The 27,618-nt window shown below is 35.7% G+C and overlaps 1 protein-coding gene across 1 annotated transcript in view; it reads right to left on the bottom strand.

The window, feature by feature from the left end:
* Positions 1 to 27,618, bottom strand: part of LOC128656442 (major facilitator superfamily domain-containing protein 8-like) — a 415,013-nt gene that overhangs the window by 230,336 nt on the left and 157,059 nt on the right. The window contains exon 10 of the mRNA XM_053710353.1: positions 6,958 to 7,087. Coding sequence (XP_053566328.1) covers positions 6,958 to 7,087 — 130 coding nt within the window. The remainder of the gene's footprint in view (positions 1 to 6,957; positions 7,088 to 27,618) is intronic.

The following is a 27,618-nucleotide window of genomic DNA, read 5'->3' as shown; positions in this document are numbered from 1 at the left end:
CAAAAAAAAGCTTAGATACCTTCTTTTTCAAATAATGATAGCAAGAGAACGAAGAAAAATTGATAATAGGAGTAAATTAGAAATTTGCTTAAAATTGCATGCTCTTTCTGAATTACAAAAGAAAAAAATTGGGTACAGTGTCCCTTTAAGCTCAACCCACTGTAATAGGCTGTGGTTTAAAAGCACAAAACCAGTTACTTCATATACACAAATAAACCTGAAAATGCAATTCTCATAAATTTTAAACTCTGCAGCTGGTATAACGTCATTGAAAATACATTCATATAAAAACAAACAAACTATAGGTTTAACTTCTGAAGACACAATAAAGTCACATGACAGATTATGGAAAAGATCTCAAGCCTTGTCAGGGTACCTGTGAATAGCATTAAATAAACTACATATGTATCAAATAAATTTTGATATTTCAGGTCAGCCAATGTCTCCCTTGACATGAGTTGTGTGGGCTGCAGTGGCGTCACTAGGGGGGGCGGGGGGGGGGGGCGCACCCGGGTGACACCCACCAGGGGGTGACACCAAAAAAAAAATTTTTTTTTTTTTTTAAATTTTATTGAAATTCAAGGAAATACAATGTTGGGATGCATAGATTTTTTTTATTAGAGGGGCTGGCATTTGTGAACATTGGTGGGACTGGGGAAGATGTAGGCACACAATTTTTTTTTCCCCTTGAGCCAGTGCTGCAATTTCAACAAATAGTTTTCCCGGCTGCTTTTGCTTGTTTGTACTTTGCTTCTCCCCTGCCCAATTTCGCTATGAATGTTGTGGGCATGCCGTGGGGCTTGCAAAGTTGTGCTGCTAGCCTAAACCTGCCTGCCTATCTGTGCTCACTGCTCAGTGACATGTGGAGCAGTGGAGTCACTCACTGCTGTGCTGTCTCTCTAAACGGGAACTGGCAAATCATGAGGGGATGCCTGGCACCTGACCGCATGACTGTTTGACACTGTCTTTAAAGTGAAGGAGCCACGTATGATGTCCACCACCACCAGACCATTACGGTTACGGTACACTAAGTGCACACTGAACAGGTAGGAGGGCGGGCGGGGGTCTGGGGGTGGGCAGAGTGCAGAGGTGATTGGCCATAAGAAGCGGTAGGCACGCGGCCCGGGGCTGTGCACTGACAGAATTGGAACAGAGAGCAGAATTTTCATAGTTTGCACCTAAAACTTTTCTTTAGTGATTTATTTTTAGAGTGCTCTGTTTATCTTTCATTTGATGCTCTGCTGAGCCAGGGAGCAGCTCTAGGCATGAGCTTTATAATTAATGCAGTGCAGTTTACATATTTTGTATGTGTGTGTCTGAGTTTTTGTGTGTGTGTGTGTGTGTGTCAGTGTTTTTGTGTGTGTTTTTGTGTGTGTGTCTGAGTGTGTTTCCGAGTGTTTGTGTGTGCATCTGAGTATGTTTTAAGTGTGTCTGAGTGTTTGTATGTGTGTTTGCCTGTGTTTTTGTGTGTGTCTGCTTACTGGGGGGGGGATGGGGTGACACCATAACTTACCGCACCGGGTGACACCAACCCTAGTGACGCCACTGGTGGGCTGTAGCCACAACAGACCAACCCCCTTCTTCTTGGTTACAGAGGAGAGAACAAAGGATTTAGACCTTTGTATAGATAAGACCGAGTGGCCACTTCAAAGTAAATATTAGCATTACGGAGCCCTCAGATAACAAATTAAATAATGATAAATATGGTAATAAAAACAAGAGCAGCTGTTCTTTATTCTGTAGGGCAAGAGTGACTGCTGTGTGTGTAAAAGTATTTTGCTTCCCTGTGTGCTGTACACCAGTGCTGAGAAACTGTACGTGTGGTTACTATCTGCTCTGTGTCTATTTTATTTTTTATATACTGTATATTTTCTATATACTGGCGCTTGGCAGTGTTTTTATAGATACCAATTTCTTAAAAATATATATTTAATTAGTTGGTGATACTAGTATTTTGCTAATAAAGGTAGTCCCTGATCCACCCTACAAGGCAATTTCAGCCAATTTAATTATTATTCAACACAAATTATGTCCGGTCATGAATGGGTCATTAGTTAACAGTAACACATGAAAATAAATTGACAGTCACAAGGAAACCGGCACATACAAATTCGTATATACACAAACACATTCTTATCATATATTAAGTTATATTAACCCTCTATGTATACACCATCTCCTTTTGTATAAATATCCTGCCACTTTGCAAGACCTACATTTGCCAGTAATATACAAAGAAAACATTTTGTAAAGCATCTGTGTTAGCAATACACAAATATCAAGAAATGTAATCCACTGCTGACATTAAAGCACAAGTAGAATTAATGTAACTCATTTGTGCCAGAAACAGTCATATATCAAATATTTTACCCTCTTGTTAGCAGCAGTAGCACTCAAAGAACAACAATGTAATCCCTTGCCTTTATAGCTAGCTCCTGTTTCTGATTTCTTTCTCACCTCATGTATTTTTAAATAGTAGATGGTCTTACTCCCTCGACACAAAGCAGCAAGCCACAGACCTGTGGCGGGTCTCTGTGCAGCTTGCTCTTCTGCATCCGAGTCTGAAACCAGAACAACGATCAGCATTGTAATAAACACAAACTCTGGGAGGTCACAATAAAACTGTAATTTATGCAAATATTAAAATGTATTTCTCTTGTTTTAATTTTTCAAATAACTTTATCATGGTTCCTAGAGATTGTGTTTATTAAGGATACCGTTGACTTGCTACTAAAGGATTCCCCTCTTTGCCAACAGGGAGTTTAATACTTGTGTAAAATTATAGAGCTCTATAGGGGTACGTGACACCAAGATTGTAGTTAGAACTTTAAGTCACGTACCCCTGTGGAACTCTATCATTAGAGGAGTGGTGTCAAAATGTTGATTTATAAACTGTGCTGCACAGCGTATTTAGTGTGCTGTCCTGGAGACACAAGGTCATATTTTAGGAGCTCCGGTTGTGCCTAATTGCCTACCCTAGCCAAGGCAAGGATTGTGGAACATAAAATAACTCCAGCACGTTGTCCACGCTTCTTCCCAGGACGATGCGCTCCACCTTGAAGGTGCTTCAACTCAGTAATGACTAGGTTATCAGACACTGATAGTGATTTGATGTTTCAGCATTCACTCACTATCTTACTCGCCCCTGTTTAAATTTCACTCGTCAATGACAAGTAGGCGAGTGAAATTTTGAGCCCTGCCCTTATCATCTAAGTGTTAAGTACCCCATACTGAGTTCCAACTCCTGGATTTCAGACGTGACGTAACCGTGAAAGTCTTTTAAAACATTTTTTAATCCTGTGAGTGCAGAAAACATATAAGAATGCAAATCTTGGTTTTAAAAAGGGAAAATAGATCTTCATATAAAATGAATTGTGTAATTTTCAAATGTTTTCTTGATACTCAGACTGTCCAAGTAAATTGTATAAATGTGTATTTGTGGATCTAAGAAGAAATGCCTAACAGTAGCATATTAAATAAGTATTTGCTGAATTTAATAACTGTGTCAGAATAACAACATTGTTTCTTTCATTTCAGACCTGTGAGAAACCAGTGTTGTCCAAAGAAGTATATCATATCTGTGTTTTCATGCACTCAAAATAACACTATCAACAAAATTTCCTATGAATATTGGTCATAAACATAAGTCCATGCACTCAAAAATGATTAGAAACATGAAATATACTGTATTCATATTAAGATACAATATAATGCCAGGATGTTGAATGCTATGATTCTGTGAAGACCAAAGTAATTAACAGTATATTTGCTTACTAATATGATGCTAGAAATATATTCATATTTAGTCTCTATAGATACATGCTAAATTATATTAGATGGAACATATATGTGACCAGACAGGTTTATTAATATCAAGAAATAGTGAATATACTAAATATACATTTTAATATATATGTGTATATGTGTATATATATATATATATATATATATATATATGTATATATATATATATATATATATATAAAAGAGTCTGTATGTACTGTTAGCAGTTTTGATGGTGAGACTGCATTTCTGGTTGTCTGCTGCCATCTAGTGTTTTATGCAAGAATTACAACCAAGGGGAATTGTAGTATCGGATAGACATGTGTTCCCAGTGAGCCAATGGGATATGTTCAGCTAAACTCTTGTGGGAATGATTAAAGAAGGAGGGGTTATATTTTTGATTAAAAAAAAACACACACATGCAAGACAGGGGGACAGACTCAAAGAAGCATAACTTTTGGAGAGAAAAATACACAGGCTTTGTGCCAAGTATATTCTCTGCCATTTTGGGACACTTTCTTGGACAAAGGAAGATAACAATTTTGAGGCCTGTATCCTGGCAATAGTGGACTAAAATCTTCTTAGATGACCCACAAGAAATTCTGAAAAAGCTGAAACATACATTTGGTTATTTGTAAAGTATACGCAATTGTTAAGTGTGTATATATATATATATATATATATATATATATATATATATATATATATATATATAATTTAAATCCAAGGTATTCTATAGCTATAGTTAGATTGCAGCCAGTAATTTAAAGGGCCTGATAGATAATCTTGTTTGCTAGATAAAGGTCTTTTGTAGTTCATATCTCTAAGTCAGGCTTATTATTGTGGAATCTCATAACTGGTTATTGTAGTTTAATTTCTCTGGTGTATTAAGTTATTTGCAGCTATTGTGAGATATTTCAAAATGGGTTATTGTATTTAAATCTCTGATTGTGGTAAATTAAGCAGAGTAAGTTTGTAATCCATATTGGGCATTGAATTAGAGTTATTGGCTAATTATAAAAGATTCTGGTATTTTATTGTGATATTTTTATGTGATTCATTGTAAGTAAGATCCATTTTAGAGAGATACTTTTTATTTACTTTGTAAAGAATATTATAACAGCATAAGCATGTATAGTTGATTCATAATCTATTCTAGTTTCTAAATAAATATATTTCATTGTGTTTATAAATGTAACTAATCTAATTTAGGAATAAATATTAATTTCAATTGTTTCATATATACATTTTAATTGGAGGTTATTTTAAAGAAGAATAATAAATAAATTGTATTTATAATCCTGGTATATACCAACAGCCTTCAGCAAAAAAATTAATTTAAGCACATGTGAAATAATCAGCCATGGTTATTAACCTGTCTCTCACCCATCAGCTGATTATTTCACCACCTGTGCTCTAGTTCAGATATCATGAAAATGTGACCTGTTAGGGGTACTTGGTACTTGAGGACTGGATTAGAGAAACAGTGCTGTAAATACATAGTGTGAAAAGGAGATCTGACTGTTATGCTATGGTAGAAATTTAAAGGACCACTACAGTAGAAATGAATAATTGGAAAATACCCAATAAAAAGACAATGCAATAACACTTACTTTGAATTTTAAATGAGTAGTAGGATATTTTCTGCCAATATTAAAAGTTAATTCAATTTTCCCTCTCCTTGTATCATGTGACAGCCATCAGCCAATCCTAGAATGTTTTTATGTATATACTGTGTACAAACTCATTAGGAGCTGGAGCCTCATTAAGTGTGCATATAAAAAGAATGTGCATGTTTTGATAATGGAAAGTTTTTTTAAAATTTTGTGCTTTATCTGAATCATGAAACTTCAATATTGACTTTAGTGGTCCTTTAAGCAAGATTTTTTTTCACTATGCTGGCTCAATTTATGCTTTAGCACATGAATTTAAATCTCATGCACATGCAAGTTGCAGCCAATACTTTTACACATCTTTGATGTCATGTGACATTGCTGCGGGCCTTTGCAGCATAAGCTGGGGAGCCCTTTTTACAAGAAAGTAATAAAAAAATACATTTAACATTTATTAACATTATTTTAGAAAATTAAAAGACTAATGTAAAATGCTTCTACCTAAATTTAAATGTGCTACTTTAAAAGCTAGTTAGTATTGTGTCCCTAAGGATGAGCTGTTAAAAAAACATGCATTTCTTTATGGTTTCAGGATTATTTTAACAGCTTTTTAACTAAGCTTTTCATGTATTTTTTTAAAAGTGTAAAGCTGAATTTTTTTAAGTTTATGATATTGCACAAAATAAGTATCAAAATAAACTTTTTTGTACAAATACCAACTAAGAGGGTATCTGTGAGATATTTCTTAACATTATCACGTTTACTAGTAAAATGTAAAAAGGTTCAACAACCTTTTACTGCTGATTAAGTAATCACGATGATGAATGTTTCCTTATCAGGTGTTACAGAACTGATACCACCCTGCTTGTCCAACGTCTGACATAATTAACACTGTCCCTCTTTCCTTTTATAGTGCTGTATATCTGCTGCTATCCCATCATGTGTGTACTTTAATCACTACTATTGCTACTATTGTATTTTTTTTAAGGGACATAAAACGATCACGTGTGGAATAAAGCAGTAGTAAAGGGGTGTTAAATCCTGATAAATAAAATTTAACTTTGCTATATTCCACGTAGCCATTGTTTGCACTTTATCTATTCCTAATTGTCCTCAGCAAAAGAGATTAGATAAGGGAAAACAAAGTTTAAACATGGTGGCACCCATTACTTTATCACAACTAAAACGTTACACTTATTTTTATTATTTCTCTTTCTAACCTATCTGTTATACATATATACACACACACATATATATATATATATATATATATATATATATATATATATATATATATATATATATATATATATATATATATATATATATACACACACACATTTCACTCTCTCTCTCTTACCTATCTGTTATATATACATACACACACACATATATATATATATATATATAAATATATATATATATATATATATATATATATATACACACACACATATATATATGTATATATATATTTATTTATTTATTTATATTACACACATTTATATATTACACAAACCCACACAACACAATAAGTCAAAAACAAGCTGTCCCTACTAACCGTTTGGTTTTGCCAGAAACACAAGGCACCAAATGCAGGAGATGTTACAGACGATGAGTCCAAGAGCAAGTAGAAGGCGATCAGAACAACATCGACTGAGCAGGCGCACTGCAAGGAACCCGGCCAGCATCTGAGATTGGCAGAACAACACCATATCAAATCACTTGAGCAAACTATACCTGTTCCCCATATCTATAACTGTCAAAAACAAATACCTTCATAACACAAGCCTTAATGTTTAGCAAATACAGACACAAATAGCAATTATATCCACATAGTAAATATAAAATGAAATAAAGTGAGATTAGACCAGGTATTTTATATGTTAACAGTTACCACTATAAGTAATCTTGGTACGGATTACACAACTACTGAAGGGATCCAAGAAGAGAAAGGAAATACATTTTTTTAAATAAATGGGAAAAAATAACAAGTATTCGGAGGAGGGAAAGTGACAAGCATATTAGACCTTCTTTGAGTATAACTTGCATATCTTATTTTAAGTGCTCCAAGAAAGCTATATAAATTTTAGGGTGCCACACTGCCATGTTGACCAAAAATTGTATCTGGTACTTATGAAATTACCACCAAAGTCATCCACTATCTAAAGGAATATTTAACTTCATACTCACTCATCTCTTGTTTATAGTCAGTACAGTGTAGGCAGATAAGAGTGAGTTTTGTGAAGTCGCATAATGTCATTTCCAACACTTGTGTACAATATCCCTTTAAGTCATTATTAGGAGTTTGCATCCCTACCCTTCATTCTGGCATTGATAAGCAGGCAACAATGCAATGGATACATTATGTACACAATCACATTGTGGCAAAAACAATATTCTGGCAATGATATTATGGCACCCACAACATTGCTGTTCCAGTAAATTTGAAATTGCACTTTAACAGTACTGAAGCTTTAAATCCAAATGCAAAGAATAGTATAGTGTGTGAAGGTTCCTAGTGTGGCTTGCCAAGTCAAGTACTTCAATCTGTAGAGCTATTACTATCTCTTTACTATGCAGGTGGAATCCTGTTATTAAACTCTTGTGTATAACCATGCACCCAGCAGTTAAAGGAAAGGGGGGATTTTATTGGTGGTTCAGTGGTGAGGACAGGAGGATTCTAGGGTGTTATTTCATGGTAGGAGGTACCTGGTCAATCACTAGAAAACAAACAAGAAGAAGCAATGCCTCACCACCCTCCTTGTTGTTGAATTTGTTTGCCAGCTGTTGGTGTGGGGGTGCTTGTCAACAATGTCTGTAAAGTGGTTGTAGTTAGCATTTAGGTCTTGGGGCAGGGGTCCCTATGGTAAAGCCTGAGTGTTTTTTGAAGATGTGCCAAGCCGAGAAAATTGAAAGTCAAACACTTTTCATATATCAATTTTCTAAACAAAGAGGTGTGGATTTTCAATCTCAAAACTTGGTGTGTTGCATATTTATTTGATAGGGGTGAGGTTATTTAAGGGGACAGGGTAAAATGTTCTCCCCTTTTAATGTGATAAAAATTATCCATTTTACTAACTGGAGTGTATTAAATTGCAACTTTACCTTTATTATGTTGATTGAAATAGCCGATTTTGCCTGTTGAATCTGCTACCTATACTAAAATTTTCAATATAATATAGTCTATAGAGAAGCTATGTTAGCAAGGCTAAGCAGAAGAAATTACACTCCCAGTGGGGGTGGGAGTAATATGTACTAAAATGTTCATTTTCTATTGTTTTCTCTAAAAACTAGACTTTCGTATACAGACAAAGATAAGGAAGCATTTCTGTGTGTAGAAAGTGATAAGATAAAGAGGTCTGATATCCCTACAAGTTCAGATACAAAAATAAACCTAAAGGAACAATTTCTCATATGTTTTATACACTGCATTAGTCATTGGAAAAACATTAAGAGGAAAAAAATGTTAAGAGAAAAGCTATGTAAACATAGCCAGAAGAAGAAATTACACTCTCATTGTAAGGTTGAGGAGATAAATAATAAAGGGTCGACCACAATCTTTCCAATATTGGCTCTCCAAAAACTCGGTTTTGGCTGATATGGCAAGTAGGATTTTTGGGTGATCACAATCCAAAATGAATTGTGCTGCTAAAAGCCCACAGCTGTGAACGCATTTTAAATATTAAGACTGAAACTAGAACTCCAGCAGAAACTGACATATACAATGGCAATTATTACACCTCTTAAAGGAAAAGTAAAGTCCAAATGAAACTTTCATGATAGGGCAAGTAATTTTAAACAACTTTCTATTTTACTTTTATCATCAAATATGCTTTATTCTCTTGGACTTCTTAGTTGAAAGCTAAACCTAGGTAGGCTCATATGCTAATTTCTAAGTCCTGGAAGACTGCCTCTCATCTGAATGCATTTGACATTTTTTTCACAGCTAAAGGGCATTAGTTTATGTGTTTCATATAGATAACATTGTGTTCATGCACGTGAAGTTATTTAAGAGTCAGCACTAATTGCCTGAAATGCAAGTCTGTCAAAAGATCTGAGATAAGGGGGCAGTCAGCAGAAGCTTAGATACAAGGTAATTAAAGAGTTAAAAAGTATATTTCAATAACAGTGTTGGTTATGGAAAACTGGGGAATGGTAAATAAAGGGATTATCTATCTTTTTAAACAATAACGTTTTGGTGTTTACTTGTTTACTATCCCTTTAAGGTTACATTAGAAAAGTGGTTACTGGTAGAGCACTTCTTTCTATGCATTTGTATTATGACCCTGGGTAGGTCTCCCTAAGGGTTATGGGGGAACCAAACATGGACTCCTTGCCCAATGTGCTTAGAGGAATATGACTGCACCTCACTGATGAGGCCCACAGAAGGCCAAAACAATCCTCTGGGGTTGCCATTTTCTTGAATAGAGGAGGGTTGACTAGAATTTTTGGGCTGGACTGATCTTTCTTGGCGGGATCAGACTGATATACTTAAGGAAACTTTCCTTTATTAAAAGCAGAATTCGGGTAAAAGAGGCTGCTCCTAGGTGGCAACTTGCCGTAGAACAAGCCACTGAGCTGTTGTTAGTTCCTGGTAGGATGCTTTACATTTACATTACAGTTCTTTATAATTACCCCTTTGTACAGTGTGTTTACATGTGTGAAATCAACCTAATGTAATTGTAACCCATCCTGATAGCTGTTAAACAATATGCTGGCCATTTGTATATAGTCATGGTGGATTTACTGGGCACATTTGTTCAATTATTTTATTGACACTGTTAATATTTTAAAAGTATTTAGTTTTTCAATATTACCTATTAATGAATGAGAAAGCACAGTTTTTCCAGTATGATGACATATATATCTGAAAAAACAGAAGTGGCCATGATTTATTTAATAAGCTGAATCTGTTTTTTTAACAGATCACACACCATGTACTAATTATTTATTTTTCTCTTTAATTATGCTATTCCACTGTAACTATGGCAGAGTTAACTCAATAGGGATATCCGAGTCGGTTGCCTTTACTGTTTGATAATTAATACGTCTCATCTGTTTGATAACTAATCGTCTTTCCTATAGTAAATCCAAGATTGATAGCAACTTTGAAAATCCTGATTATTTTTGTGGCAGATAATATTGTAAATGTAATACTATTTGTACCTGCTTGCACTTCTTATAGACTCATATGAGGGATTATCTCCTCTTGTTTAGAATAAGATTTCTAGGAAGCACTGCTTTCATTTATTATTTTTATTTACTGTTATATTAATTGTGTGGTGTTGGTGAGTTTATATTGCTAGGTCAATAGGATCCTTTGGAGCATATGTATCAAGCTCCGTATGCAGGCTCGCCAGAAACAGCAATTATGAAGCAGCGGTCACAAAGACCGCTGCTCCATAACATGTCTGCCTGCTCTGAGCAAGCGGACACACATCGCCACAATACAACCCGATCGAGTACGATTGGGTTGATTGACACCCCCCTGCTGGCAGCCTATTGGCCGCGAGTCTGCAGGGGGCAGCGTTGCACCAGCAGCTCTTGTGAGCTGCTGGTGCAATGCTGAATACGGCGAGCGTATTGCTCGCCGTATTCAGCGAGGTCTGGTGGACCTGATCCACAGTGTCAGATCAGGTCCGCCAGACCTTGATAAATATGCCCCTTTGGGTCCAAGAGAGGCCCGAGCTAGTTTCTTTTGCTACCCTTTACTACTAAGATGATTTTGTAATAGGTCCAAGAGTGGCTGTTATATATTATAAGGGAAAATCGGTTTTATTCTTGCAAGTATAATTAATATTAAAAAAGAGGGTTGTTAGGTTTTGCACTACAGTATACATTTGTACGGTAATATTGGAAAGTAACACCCTACAATTTGACATTAATATGTAAAGTACTTGTTACTATGTTCTACTATGCGCTTATATGTGTATTTTCTTTTGAATCCGCCATAAAAATAATAAATATATAAAATATGAACCCAAGTCTCCTTAGGACAAGTACAATTTTTAGATGTTTTATACAACAAAAGGAAGAAAAATAAACAATGAAAGTATATTGCAATAATGTTATACTTTCGATAATGAAACATTATGCATTGTTGAAATGTTACTAGCAAGAACCTATTTTAACTGCGTCACCATCCCCTGCATTCCTCATAGATTGTGAAGGACAATGTTTTGTCCTTTTAAAAGCACCCTATTTCCAATTCAGTATGGAAGAATGAGGGACTGTAGGTCTGTAAGACTGCATTCTTTCATTGTCTGTGGCGGTATGACATGCTCAGAAGCAGACGCACTTCCGTATTGTTTGTGTTGCAGATGCGCATCCCTTTCCAGAGCCCAAATGTCATGCACATTAACACACAAAGGGGCGTCACCCTAGATAATTCACATTTCCCTCTAGGTTGCAGTTGATTGCGTAAATCTAACAAAATATGGAAATTACATGTAAAAATTAAGCATGGCAGTTTTAGCTAACAAGATCCCTATCTACCCCTCTGTTTATCCCAGAGAGACAAATTAAAATTATGCAATTACACTGTTCCATCAACCATTCTTAATAAGAGAGGGATGAGAGCCATATTTTGATAGACTGAAAATATCTTTTAAAGTGATGGTTAATTCACTATAATGACAAAGCTATTTTCTAAAGCTTTCATTACAAATATACATTGTGTACTTTTATTTCTTTACTAAACAATGTTTAAGACAGAGTAAATCCGCTTTTTTATTTGCAGCGTTACCCGTCTCTGGCCGCCTCCGTGTGAAAAAATACTGATTCTGAATTTGATTGACATATGGTGCATCCAATAGCGGATGCACCATACGCCCTATGTATTTAGTCTTCAGCACGCTCTCGCACTGCTCCTTTGAGGACTCTGAATTAACAATGTACACTGCGCAAGTGCAGTTGTCAGACAAGCCGATAGCAGCCTCACTGTTTACTGTTGGCGTCTCTGCTGACATGTGCTCATTCTTCTGTCATACTCCTAGCCCAAACGAACATTTGAGGGTGGCTATCATATATATAGTAAGTCAAAAGTAGTACAAAAATCACACTATTTTATTTTCAATAAAACTTTCTCGTTTGGGCTAGGGGTATGACAGAAGAATGAGCACATGTCAGCAGAGACGCCAACAGTAAACAGTGAATCGATAATGTAAGAAAAGATTCACTGTTTAGATGAGGCTGCTATCGGCTTGTCTGACAACTGTACTTGCGCAGTGTACATTGTTAATTCAGAGTCCTCAAAGGAGCAGTGCGAGAGCGTGCTGAAGACCAAATACATAGGGCGTATGGTGCATCCGCTATTGGATGCACCATATGTAAATCAAATTCAGAATCAGTATTTTTTTACACGGAGGCGGCCAGAGACAGGTAACGCTGCAAATAAAAAAGCGGATTTACTCTGTCTTAAACATTGTTTAGTAAAGAAATAAAAGTACACAATGTATATTTGTAATGAAAGCTTTAGAAAATAGCTTTGCCATTATAGTGAATTGACCATCACTTTAAATTAGGGGTACACATCCCCCTATAACTTGCAAGTTATCACAGTTGTAATGGTTGGGGTTTGATTTCTTTTTTTGAAAGTGTAATTCAAGCTACAGTTTTTATTAAATGAATGACAGTGAGCTAAGCACCCACAAAAACGTTATGATATGCCAAGACCAAAATTCCTGCTAAAGTTGATAATTATCTATTAAATATGAATTGGAATATTGCAATCGCGTTGTCCCCACGTAAGGTATAGATATCTTTATCTTACCACAAACAGTTGTGATAACAGTTTTTTTCAGGGTTTTCAAATGTGTTCTAATGGCTTTGAATCTGAAATCTCATGCATACATTCTGGTGGAAAAAAAGGCTATGCCCTGTAATGAGCAGGGTTATCCATTAGTATTTAGAGACCTATGCGATCTGCACACACTCACCTCACTTCAAGCCACTACACTCAGAGAGGCCAGCACTCATAAACAGATTTTTAAACTTTTTAGTTTAAAAATCTCCATACAAAAGAAGACAAAAAAATACAAAGAAAGACAAAGAGATAAACAAAAGAGATTAATAAGACATCTACCAAGGAACATAACTATTCCAATGTGATTTAAACCAAGTCAGACTCGTCCCTCCTCTAATAATTAAAAAAAGCAAGGTTTGTCTTAAGTTTTATACACTTATGATTTTACTATGTTGATCCATTAGTTAATACCCCCCTTTTCTCTAGTGTAGCCATCTTATAGCTGGTTAGGTAGGCAACATACACCAGCTCCCCCTAAGAGTAAGAATCATTTGGAGTCATTCTCCCTCTCTATTGTATATATAATCATTTTAGAGAGGATCAGTACACTGAGGCTTATTTACCCATCCACCAAATAGAGTGGAGTACACTCACCAGCCACATGCTACTTAGGGGCCACATTAAAATAGAGAAGTATATACATCCCTCCCTTGTAGATCCAAAATGTGGTATTCACATATATATATATACATCTATATATATGTTTGTATATGGGGTTATAGAATGTTATTAATACTTTTAACTAATTGATATTTTATACACACCATGTGGACCCATAGAGGCCCACATATTGCTTTGTTTAGTATAGTATAGTTATAGCACTATCTCAGATTAAGGGGTCCTATTCAACTTGATGTTTGCAATAATAACTCTGTTGTACTACTACAGCATAATGTTGTCAGTAGATATACCAACAGTGAAATCATAACTGATGTTTAACACTTAGCTAGCAAACTCAACATGTTTTCTCTTATTGTGACCCCTACTAACATTACTATGATGTAAATGTATACATATATATGTCTTAAATATTATGTATAAGCAAGTATTATATACATAGACAATTGTTTATGAATTATCTGTTCTGTCAGTCTCATGCCGACCAGGATCTATGTGACTAACCAGTGGGTGACTACCTAATTACCTTTGCAAGTAATTTGTTCACATCCCAATAGTCAATGACCTCACCCATTCTGATTGGTCTTTTACACCTTTATAAGGACCCTGGCCGGCAGAGACTGACATCTCTGATGAAGCGCATGTGCCCATGCGCGAAACGCGTAAGATAGGAGCTCACCTGATATGTTGAAGCCTGCTCCAAAATAAACTCTTATCACTGACTACAGGACTCAGCTTCCTTTTTCCTCATTTTTTATCCAAATTATAGTTGGGTCATACTTAAAGGGATAGTAATCACCAAAAAAGTTATTTCTTAAAAAGATAGATAATCCCTTTATTTACCATTCCCCAGTTTTGCATTGTCAGGGTATCTGAATGTTATTAAATAATGTATATATACATATATATATTATTTAATATATAATATATATATGGCTGTTTACACCAAATGATTCATTTATTTGTAAGACATTAGATGCCTGGCTGACCACAATTAAATCCTCCCCCACTAAATATGCAAAATTACAATGCATACAGGTGAGAACAAAGGGATGACATTTGGTCTAGTTTAGTTCAGGCAGTCATTTCAAAGAAAGACAAATTACTTCAAAAAGATGGTCATCTATATGGTTGTGTACTGCAAATCTTAGATCAGACAGTTACTTCAAAGTAAATATTAGCATGATGGAGCCTCAGTGTATGCCCATATATGGACTTCCTGCCCAAGATGGATAATGAACTCACAGGCCCCTTGTGGGGAATAGACGGTCCATCTGTGAGAATGGTTGAATATACAAACATGCTCAAAGAATTGTAGTTTTTACCATCTACATGATTAATTATCCCTGCTGAGATCTAAATACACATAGGACATCTGTGCTAGCTAAGCAGAGACACATGTTTTGCATTATAACTTGTAAACTCATTTTTGAATCACAATTTATGTTTAAATCTCAAACATTAAATATATGCCTTAGACTTATTAAATGTCTATAATGCAATTCAGATTATAGAGGATTGAATGGCAATTGTAGTAGTCCCACTTTAAAATATGTAACATATTTATATATATTTTTCTGTCTTCCAGACATCTAAAGGACAAATTGGATACATATGCTGAGTTAATAAATAGCAATACAGTCAATTTAAAATATCCAATGTTAGTAACCTATTCTTTATATTTTTTTTCAGGCATTTAACAAATACACGTGTGGTCGTCCCATAAATCATGTAATATGTTTTACGCAATCAGAAAGAGGTGTACTGTGTGTGTAATATGCTGTGTTTTTATATGAATATAAGGAAATAATCAAATGCCATTTTAAATGGATTTTAAGATAATAATACTGATGTTTCATATTAAAATAATCAGGAAAAATGACAAAATATAATCCATGTATATTAAAATATGACCAGAAAGGTTTATTAATGTAAAGAAATAGTGTATTTGGTATACATTTTATAAGATGGGCTAATTTAACTGTAGCAATATTTGAATGAAACTGCTGTCTCTGTCTGCTGCCCCCCGATGGCCTAAATCCAGCATAACAACCAAAAGGCATTTGGCTGTTGAAAATGAAATTTCCCAGTAGTCAATCAGAGAAAAGTGCATACTCAAATCTATCGAATGATTAAGAGATGAGGTGGAGTCTTGTCTCAGAAAAAACTCCTTGCACAGAGAGAGGAGGAGATCTTTGTGGAAAAAGTTTGGTTGGTAACTGTTGCAATCCTGCTGTGATATACCTTTAAGGTATATCCCTCCCACTCCTCTAATCCTTTATAAGGAGGTTCCTAACTCCAAATCAGTGCCTGATTATTGAAGACATACAGCCTCTACCTGAGGTTGTGTAATCTGAGACTCCAGGTCTTACTTATTTGAAGTGGTAAAAGCGCTATTACTATTGCCATCATTACTTTGACTTTCTACCTAGTTTCAGGATTGCTCTATTAGCTACATTTTGTGGAACTCACCTCTTATCACGGAACATTCAGGATATTCATTCTGAGATTCATCGCTGAGTAAACTGGAAGGAGACGCTGCCGTGCAGGACCGGAAGTGAGTCACACACTCTCTCACTGAACTGCAGCTCACAGCGCACAAGACCCGCTCTCCTTCAAGGTAAAGCTTAAGCTTCCAAGTCTCTTTGTAAATTTGTTTACGCTAAAGACATATTTCTGTCATCGCTGTATGTTCAAGGGCTATTCAGGTATATAACACGCTAGTTTGTTACTCCTTATACTTATAGCGTTGTACAACACCCTGAGCCAAGCTGTACTTGACATCATTGTGGGAACTATCATTGGTATGTCTGCTTATGTAAATATTTTATATGTGTGTGTGAAGATACCAAACTATCACAATTGGATTACAATCATCCTGGAATACTCTCTATGGGACTTACCTTCTCATTACTGACATTAGATTTAATTAGAGTGAAGTTCATAAATCATTCTGCCTTACTCACAGTAATTCATTCTGCTGTGCATTAAAACCGCTCACTGTGTCTCAACCTTTAATACAGTTTATTGAAGGGTGTGTTCACAAAAGAGCAACAAAACAAACTTTTCACATAGATTGGTTACTAAGTGTGGGTTCATTACAGAATAATCAGGCCATACTGCAAATTCTATTTAACTATCTAAGTTGAATATGAATCCTGCTGAAATAAAAAATGAATTCACGAATATATACCAAAAGCTACATTATCTAGCACGTGCAGTACAAGAGGTTCAAGCAGAAAATGCAACTGTTAAAACTTTATTAAAAGACTGCATTTCATTTAGGCAACAGGAAATTCCTGAACCACAAGTACAAGCGCCATTGCCTTTTTCAGGGAAACGCTCAGATTTTCGTGATTTTAAAAACGCTTGTAATCTGATGTTCTCCCTCAGACCTCGCACGTATCACTCAGAGCGAATCAAAGTTTGCACGACCATATCATACTTGATTGGAGAACCACGTACCTGGGCAAACAGGTTCTTTGAAAATAATAATTCCATATTAGACTCTCTAACAGATTTATTTTCAGCCATGTCCAGTCTTTATGAAGATTCCAACACCCAGCTCTGTGCTGAGACGAAGTTACGCGCCCTGAAACAGGGAAAAAGGACTGTGGAAGAATACACCACTGAGTTTCAGATGTGGGCTCCGGATTCTCAGTGGAACGAGATCAGCCTTAAGAATCAGTTCCGCCTGGGGCTCTCAGAGGCATTGAAAGATGAACTTTCACGATTAGAAATCCCTGATACGCTGCTGGCATTAATCAAACTAAGCACCACGTTGGACAGGAGATTAAGGGAAAGGAAAGCGGAAAAAGGTCTATTTGATAACCCTACGATACGCCCATACTCTTCACCTCCTGGACCTGAAAGAATCTCCAATCAATCCACCCCCATGGAGATAGGAGTAATAAAAGGATCTCTAACCCAAGAGGAGAAAACCAGAAGGAGACTCGCTAATCGGTGTCTTTACTGCACTCACAAAGAGCACACTGTTGCATCATGTCCCTTACTGGCAAAACAAAAGAAGGGTAAGCCTGTTGACATGATATCTGTTTGTAACCACTCTAATCCCTCTCAACTCACACTATCTCTCTCCTTACAGTGGGACCAACTACATATCCAGAGTGACGCTCTTATTGATTCTGGGGCATCTGGCATTTATGTTGATGTAAAATATGTAGAAGATAGTAAAATACCCACTGAGTGTAAAAAGCAACCTGTATTCGTTAGATTAATTGATGGATCTTTGATACAAAGGGGACCAATTACTCATCACACAATTCCTTTACTTACCTCGATAGGGGGTCACACAGAATACTTATCATACAATATCATACCCATTGAAAAACATCCTGTAGTACTGGGGTACACTTGGTTAGCCACACACAACCCGAACATAGATTGGTCAGGTAACAAACTTCAGTTCACATCCACATATTGTCTCACTACTTGTTACCCACATTGTACTATAGCGAATATTGAGAGTGGCGTTCCATCAGTGTATTCGGATTTGGCTGATGTTTTTGATCTCAAAGAGGCTGAGTGTTTACCACCCCACCGACCATTCGATTGTCCAATAGAAATTATTCCAGGTTCCCAGATTCCCTATGGGAAGATATATCCATTGTCACAAAACGAATTGACACATTTAAGAACTTACTTAGATGAGAATTTAAAGAAAGGCTTCATATCACATTCCACCTCCCCAGCCGCAGCTGGGATATTTTTCGTAAAAAATAAGGATCTGTCATTACGGCCTATAATTGACTACAGAGCCCTAAACGCCATCACAGTTAAAAATAGGTATCCTCTACCCTTGATACCAGAACTCCTGGAAAGGTTGACTGATGCCACCATTTATACTAAATTGGACTTAAAGGGTGCGTATAATTTAATACGTATTAAGAAAGGAGATGAATGGAAAACTGCATTTCGAACACGTTATGGGTTGTATCAATACAACGTAATGCCTTTTGGGTTAAGCAACGCACCCGCGACTTTCCAGCATTTTATCAATGAGATATTTAAGGATCTCACTGACATTTGCGTCATCATATATTTGGATGACATCCTCATCTATTCGAAGAACATTCAAGAACATGAAAGACATGTAAGATGGGTTCTTACCCGACTAAGAGAACACAGGTTATTCGCCAAAATGGAAAAATGTAGTTTCCATGTTCAGCAAATTAAGTTTCTGGGTTACAACATCTCCCCAAATCAGATCCAGATGGATCCAGAGAAAACTACTAAGATCCAGGAATGGCCTAGACCAAGGACGATACGAGCACTCCAAAGGTTTTTGGGGTTTTCGAACTTTTATAGGAAGTTTATTAAAAATTTCTCCTCTTTAGTTCGTTTATTAACCCAACTAACAAGAAAAAATTGCAAATGTATTTGGTCTGAAGATGCTCAAAACGCCTTCACAACCTTAAAGGATAGGTTCACAGCAGCACCAGTTCTCACGTTACCTGATTACAAATCTCAATTCATAGTAGAGGTAGATGCCTCTAACTCAGGCATAGGAGCCGTGTTATCACAACTAAACAAGCAGACTCAGGAAATTCATCCTATAGCTTTCTATTCAAGAACACTCTTACCAGCTGAATCAAACTATAGCATTGGTGATAAGGAGCTCTTAGCTATTAAAAGTGCACTTGAGCATTGGAGACATCTCCTAGAAGGATCTCATGAACCATTTCTAATATACACTGACCATAAGAATCTTGAGTATTTAAAAAGCAGTAAAACCTTATCTTCTCGCTAAGTCAGATGGTCACTATTCTTAGATAGGTTTAATTTCTTCATTACCTATCGACCTGGACATACAAACACTAAAGCTGACGCACTCTCAAGAATGTTTGATCTAACTAATACTGCTGTAACTTTAAACCCAATCATATCCCAGGACAAGTTTCTAGGTACACTTTCGACTTTGGAAAAAGAAATTCTTGAAGAGCTCCAAGTAGATCAAGAGCAGCCACACAACTGTATAACAGACCCAAATACGGGACTGTTACTGTACAACAACAAGTTGTATGTTCCTAAAAGAATCAGACCTACAATATTAAAGTATCACCACGATAATGTATTATCTGGACATAAAGGGATACAAAAAACCACGGACCTAATTAAACGTCATTTCTGGTGGCCTTCCATGGAACAAACAATCATTCAATATATTAATACCTGTGAAGTCTGTATTAGAAATAAATCAGAACACAGAAAACCGATTGGGTATATAACATCACTACCAATTCCGGGTATGCCATGGTCCACCGTCTCAATGGATTTCATTGTAGATTTGTCACTCTCTCACCAATACAACACAATATTAGTAGTTGTAGATCACTTAACTAAACTTGGTCATTTCATACCTCTTAAAAGATTACCCACTGCCATGCTCACAGCCAAGGTTTATCTGAACAACATAGTCAAATTACACGGGATGCCAGAAATAATAGTCACTGACCGTGGCACACAGTTTACCTCAGCATTCTGGAGGTCGTTGTGTAAACTTCTTCAAATCGATTCGAGGTATTCCACTGCATATCACCCTCAGACAAACGGGTTGACTGAGCGGTTAAATCAAACACTCAAGCAATACCTTAGGTGTTATCTCACACATCTTCAAGATGATTGGGTTGATTACCTTCCTATGGCGGAATACTCCTACAATAATTCCATCTCGTCTTCCACTAAAATGTCACCATTCTACGGCACTTACGGTTATCACCCCTCAAACATAGCCATTTCCCAAACTGTGGTCAATTCCCCTGCTGCCGCAACATTTGCCTCTGAACTACAGGACAGGCTTAAGCTTCTTAAATCTCATTTACTAGAAGCCAAAGCTAATCAGAAAAAATATCACGACTTGCATCATACTCCTAGTCCTAGGTATCGGAAGGGCGATCTGGTTCTTCTCTCAACCAAATACCTAAAGCTTCAGGTACCAAGCAAGAAACTAGCTAGCCAGTTTATAGGTCCATTTCCTATTGAAACCGTTATCAATGAGAATGCTGTACGATTGACTTTGCCAAAAATGTATGCTGTACATCCATCATTCCATGTTTCATTGATAAAACTATATAAAGGTGTTCCCCGTGATGTCCACCCTCCGCCTTCTCCCGTTCTTCTTCATGATCACTTGGAATATGAGATTGATCGGATTCTCGACTCTCGTATCCGAAGAGGACGTTTGCAGTATTTGATTAAATGGAGGGGTTACGGTTCTGGGGACAACTCTTGGGAGTTACGGGAGGACTTGCATGCCCCCATCCTCTTGGCCGCTTTCCATTGTCGCTATCCTGGCAAGCCATGTTAGCTTGTTGGGCTGAATTTTTTTTTTGGGGGGATATGTGATATACCTTTAAGGTATATCCCTCCCACTCCTCTAATCCTTTATAAGGAGGTCCTTAACTCCAAATCAGTGCCTGATTATTGAAGACACACAGCCTCTACCTGAGGTTGTGTAATCTGAGACTCCAGGTCTTACTTATTTGAAGTGGTAAAAGCGCTATTACTATTGCCATCATTACTTTGACTTTCTACCTAGTTTCAGGATTGCTCTATGAGCTACACTTTGTGGAACTCACCTCTTATCACGGAAGCTTCAGGATATTCATTCTGAGAATCATCGCTGAGTAAACTGGAAGGAGACGCTGCCGTGCAGGACCGGAAGTGAGTCACACACTCTCTCACTGAACTGCAGCTCACAGCGCACAAGACCCGCTCTCCTTCAAGGTAAAGCTTAAGCTTCCAAGTCTCTTTGTAAATTTGTTTATGCTAAAGACATATTTCTGGCATCGCTGTATGTTCAAGGGCTATTCAGGTATATAACACGCTAGTTTGTTACTCCTTATACTTATAGCGTTGTACAACACCCTGAGCCAAGCTGTACTTGACATCATTGTGGGAACTATCATTGGTATGTCTATCACAAACTATCACAATTGGATTACAATCATCCTGGAATACTCTCTATGGGACTTACCTTCTCATTACTGACATTAGATTTAATTAGAGTGAAGTTCATATATCATTCTGCCTTACTCACAGTAATTCATTCTGCTGTGCATTAAAACCGCTCACTGTGTCTCAACCTTTAATACAGTTTATTGAAGGGTGTGTTCACAAAAGAGCAACAAAACAAACTTTTCACATAGATTGGTTACTAAGTGTGGGTTCATTACACCTGCTTACTGCCATTTTGCTTATAAGAGAGACCAGTGTGCAAACACAGTTTTCTGTAAGACAAATACGTTGGGACACTCTTTGTGGATAAGAGACTATCAAGATTAATTCTCTTACAAATGTGCATAATTCCTCTAAGACACATGACGATAGACATATTTGGATATTAACTAAATTCTCAAACTGGTGACCTGGTAAAGCATAAGAGATTGTTAAGTATATAATTTGATATTTTAAAGCAAATACATTCATTATTGCTACAGTCACATTGCAGTTAAATGATTTAAAGGGGTACTTAGTATTTTAAGCTTGTGTTTCATAGTCCTGTGTAGTCTTAACTAGTCACTATTGTTAAATAATTTATTTGCTAAACAAAGGTCCTTTGTATTGCATATTTCTTAGTCAGGCCCATTATTGTAAGTAAATCTTTCTGGTGTGTAATTTATCTTTGCGAATATATATATATATATATATATATATATATATATATATATATATATATATATATATATATATATATATATATATATATATATATATATATTATAATTTGTATTAATTGTAGATAATTAAGAATTTATTTCAGCTTAGATAAATTTGCATATAAACTGACTGTTTACAGTAAGAATATATATAACATCTGGTATTTTAATTAGAGTTGTATAAAATCATTTGTGGGTTAAATAGCTTAGTTGTATTAATCTGAATGCTAGTGGCTCATATCTTGGTATTTCATTGTGGTATTTTAATGCAATTCAATTTTGAATAAGGTTAATTATAAAGTTACAATTTGGTTTGCTTTGTAAAGAATATTGTAACAGTTTAAAAATTGTATAATTTGATTCATATCTAGTTTTCTAGAAATATAATTCAATGTGTTTATAAATTTTAACTAATATAAAGAATTTAGGAATTTACATTAATTTTATTGTCTTGAATATACATTTTTTATTGGGGGTTTATTGTAAAGAATAATTATTAAATATATTGTATTATAACCTGGTCATATACTGACATATTATTTGGAGGCACTGCTAAGATAATTTATCATGTAGATGGTAAAAGCTACAATTCTTTGAGCATGTTTTTAAAGTGGGACTATTACAATTGCCATTCAATCCTCTATAATCTGAATTGCATTATAGACATTTAATACAGTCTAAGGCATATATTTAATGTTTGAGATTTAAACATAAATTGTGATTCAAAAATGAATTTACAAGTTATAATGTAAAACGTGTCTCTGCTTAGCTAGCACAGATGTCCTATGTGTATTTTGATCTCAGCAGGGATAATTTATCATGTAGATGGTAAAAGCTACAATTCTTTGAGCATGTTTGTATATGCAACCATTCTCACAGATGGACCATATATTCCCCACAGGGGGCCTGTGAGTTCATTATCCATCTTGGGCAGGAAGTCCATATATGGGCATACACTTCTGAGGCTCCATCATGCTAATATTTACTTTGAAGTAACTGTCTGATCTAAGATTTGCAGTACATAACCATATAGATGACCATCTTTTTGAAGTAATTTGTCTTTCTTTGAAATGACTGCCTGAACTAAACTAGACCAAATGTCTTCCCTTTGATCTCACCTGGATGCATTGTAATTTTGCATATTGAGTAGGGGAGGATTGAATTGTGGTCAGCCAGGCATCTAATGTTTTACAAATAAATTAATCATTTGGTGTAGACAGCCATATATTAAATTTTATATATATATATATATATATATATATATATATATATATATATATATATATATATATATATATATATATATATATATATATACACACACATTATTAAATAACATTCAGATACCCTGACAGCATAACCAACACTGTTATAGAAATATACTTTTTACCTCTGTAATTACCTTGTATCTAAGCATCTGCCTCCTTATCTCAGATCTTTTGACAGACTTGCATTACAGGCAATTAGTGCTGACTCTTAAATAACTTCACGTGCATGAGCACAATGCTATCTATATGAAACAAATGAACTAACGCCCTCTAGCTGTGAAAAACTGTCAAATGCATTCAAATAAGAGGCAGTCTTCAAGGGTTTAGAAATTAGCATATAAGCCTTAGCTTTCAACTAAGAATAACAAGAGAATAAAGAAAATTTGATGATAAAAGTAAATTAGAAAGTTGTTTGAAATTACACGCCTCATCTGAATCATGAAATCATGACAAAAAAACAGAATTTGAAATGCAGAGCATCACAGTTTTATATCACTGCCATTCACAGTATTTGCAAAAAGATATTGCTCATTCACATGGCCTTTGGTCTTCCACCATATCACATGCATGAGAAAACATAAAAAAAAAAGTGATGAAAGAACCATCTGTGTATACATAAAAAAAAAGCTTCTTATGGAAGGTAAATTATTCTGTTGTGCTTTTTTTATTTCAGATGTATTTCTCTTTAAATTAAGCAAAACACACTGCATATTCCTCGTCTCTTCTTTTACCCCAGGCCAAAAAGTATGGGCACTAACAAGTGTTGTTCTAACTGTTGTGTGCAAGTGATTAAGGGATTTTGCGCGCTTATTACAAGTAGAAAGTAACAGCGATCTTCACATTTCACATTTGTCGAGTTAGCTTGATTGAAACCCTCGTGTAAAGAGAAGTGTCTTAAAAAAATACAACATAAATACATTGAAAATTACAGATACACTCATATAAACACAATCTGATCACATTATTTATTTAAATAATGGGGGGGAAGTTATAAGGGTAAAAAGGTATATGGTATATGACAAGGTGTTTGACTACAAAGGGCTATATTGTATACATACATACATACCTATACATGTCTAAATATGTGTATTTAAATTTGTGTGTATACATGTTTAAATATATATGTATGCATAGATGTGTGAACATATGTATTTGTGCATTTAGGTGTTTTACTGTATACGTACTAATGTTGGCACCCCTGCATTTCTGTCAGATAATGCACCACTTTGCTCAGAAAGTTGTTGCAATTACAAATGTTTAGACATTCTTATGTTTATTTTCTTTGTATTGGTATGACACAAAAAAGTAGAGAGAAAAAAGCCAAATCTGAGACATTCCATGCAAAACTCAAAAAATGGACTGGACAAAATCATTGGCACCCTCAATTTAATATTTGGTAGCAAACCCCTTGGAAAAAAATTGGAAGAAGAAATGCGTGCAACAGCACTACACTGGGGTTAGGGAGTTGCTTAAATATGAGGAACAATAAATTATCCTGAGCTTGAGTGCTTATGCATAAACTGACAAAGGAAAATTGTCAGCATAGAAGTTGGGCAAAAGTATGCATCTATATAGCACTTTACCCTCCCTTTAATTATTTTAAGTAACATCAAAATCGAAGGATGTGGTGAAGTGGTGTGTTTAAAATTTAACCTTTATTGGTTTTATTAAAATTGCAAAACAAACACAACATAACATTTAAAAAACACAATAAAATTTAGACCAGTAGAACAATAGCTCTGCTGCCAAGTCGGAAATAATTGCGGGAGATATGCCTATCTGTGGAATGAGTTGGTGGTGGAGTCACCATAAATAATGGATATTGGTATTACATCCACAAATATATGTCAATAGTAGAACACACCATCTGCATATATATTTTATCTTGGCCTTCTGTGTGCGAATATTTCAGGTGATTGTACGTGGGATACTACTGTATCTGGTTCTGATATAAGGTACTTAAAGTGATGGTAAATCTAACTATAGTTGAGTTAATATTTTATAAGTATTACTTAATATAAGAACAGTGATGCTTTTGTTTTTTTTTTTAAATATACTTTTTTTCTTATAAAATTTTCATTTATAAATGCGCCCCGTTACCTGTTCCCTGACTGCCTCCCTGTTAGAATTTCAGACATCTCTGTTTGATTGACAGGTGCATCATCCAATTGGGACTGCACCATACGCCCTATGTAAATCTGGTATTAGCACGCTCCCGTGCTTGGAGTTTTCAATGGCATCAGCAGAACTTCAATTGCGCAAGTTCAGTTGCAGCCACGATCTCGCCGCTGCTTATAGTAAAACACTACATTACCCTGTCAGTATCATTTCACAAATTCACTGTTTACAGCAGCGCAGAAGACAGTACTAAAGAATCCCCCCATGAGCCGCCCCTCCCCCCAAACGTGCTTATTATCTAAGTACCAGCAAATAAAATAAAAGTACTATTAAATTAAAAATGATTACTTCACCGTTTAAACTTTTCACCAAGCAGTGACAGGGTAATGTAGTGTGTTACTCTAAGCAGCGGCGAGATTGTGGCTGCAACTGCACTTGCGCAGTTGAAGTTCTGCTCATGCCATTGAAAACTCCAAGCACGGGAGCGTGCTAATACCAGATTTACATAGGGCGTATGGTGCAGTCCCGATTGGATGATGCACCTGTCAATCAAACAGAGATTTCTGAAATTCTAACAGGGAGGCAGTCAGGGAACAGGTAACGGGGCGTATTTATAAATGAAAATTTTGTAAGAAAAAAAGTTTATTTAAAAAAAACAAAAGCATCACTGTGCTTATATTAAGTAATACTTCTAAATATTAACTCAACTATAGTTAGATTTACCATCACTTTAAATATCAATCTATAATTATAGATATGAGTGTGCTTGCAAGCAATTACTTCAGGACATGCTATTAATGATATAAGAGGGTATAAAATACTTATATACAATTTGTGGTGCATACAAAAATAAGTTTTTGTTTTTTTGCAAAGCCATTCAACAGTGTTTTACACCAATCACAGACATTATACAATACCCCAATGATATTATGAGCCACTGACAAAAGACGTGGAGATCAATTTATTTGTGGGTCATAAAACTCAATGATTACAATATCTCTCTGGAATAATAGTGTAACTCATATTAATCTATACAAGTACCTTAGTTGCTCGGATAGTTATCCAGCAACTCCAAATATGAGCCTCTGACAAGAAACACAGGACTGCAATTATTGTCCAGTATACATAGAGCCTGAGATAATAAGTATTTTATACCCTCTTATATCATTAATAGCATGTCCTGAAGCAATTGCTTGCAAGCACACTCATATCTATAATTATAGATTGATATTTAAGTACCTTATATCAGAACCAGATACAGTAGTATCCCACGTACAATCACCTGAAATATTCGCACACAGAAGGCCAAGATAAAATATATATGCAGATGGTGTGTTCTACTATTGACTTATATTTGTGGATGTAATACCAATATCCATTATTTATGGTGACTCCACCACCAACTCATTCCACAGATAGGCATATCTCCCGCAATTATTTCCGACTTGGCAGCAGAGCTATTGTTCTACTGGTCTAAATTTTATTGTGTTTTTTAAATGTTATGATTTTGATGTTACTTAAAATAATTAAAGGGAGAGTGAAGTGCTATACAGATGCATACTTTTGCCCAACTTCTATGTTGACAATTTCCCTTGGAAAAAATAACTGAAATCAATCGCTTCCTGTAACCATCAATGAGTTTCTTATACCTCTCTACTGGAATTTTGGACCACTCTTCTTTTGCCAACTGCTCCCAGTCACTCAGATTACTTTTCCCAACTGCTGTTTTGAGA

Source organism: Bombina bombina, chromosome 4 (genome assembly GCF_027579735.1).
Source record: "Bombina bombina isolate aBomBom1 chromosome 4, aBomBom1.pri, whole genome shotgun sequence".
NCBI lineage: Eukaryota > Metazoa > Chordata > Amphibia > Anura > Bombinatoridae > Bombina > Bombina bombina.
The sequence above is the reverse complement of the archived record's forward strand: the minus strand, read 5'-3'. Positions and strand labels throughout refer to the sequence as shown.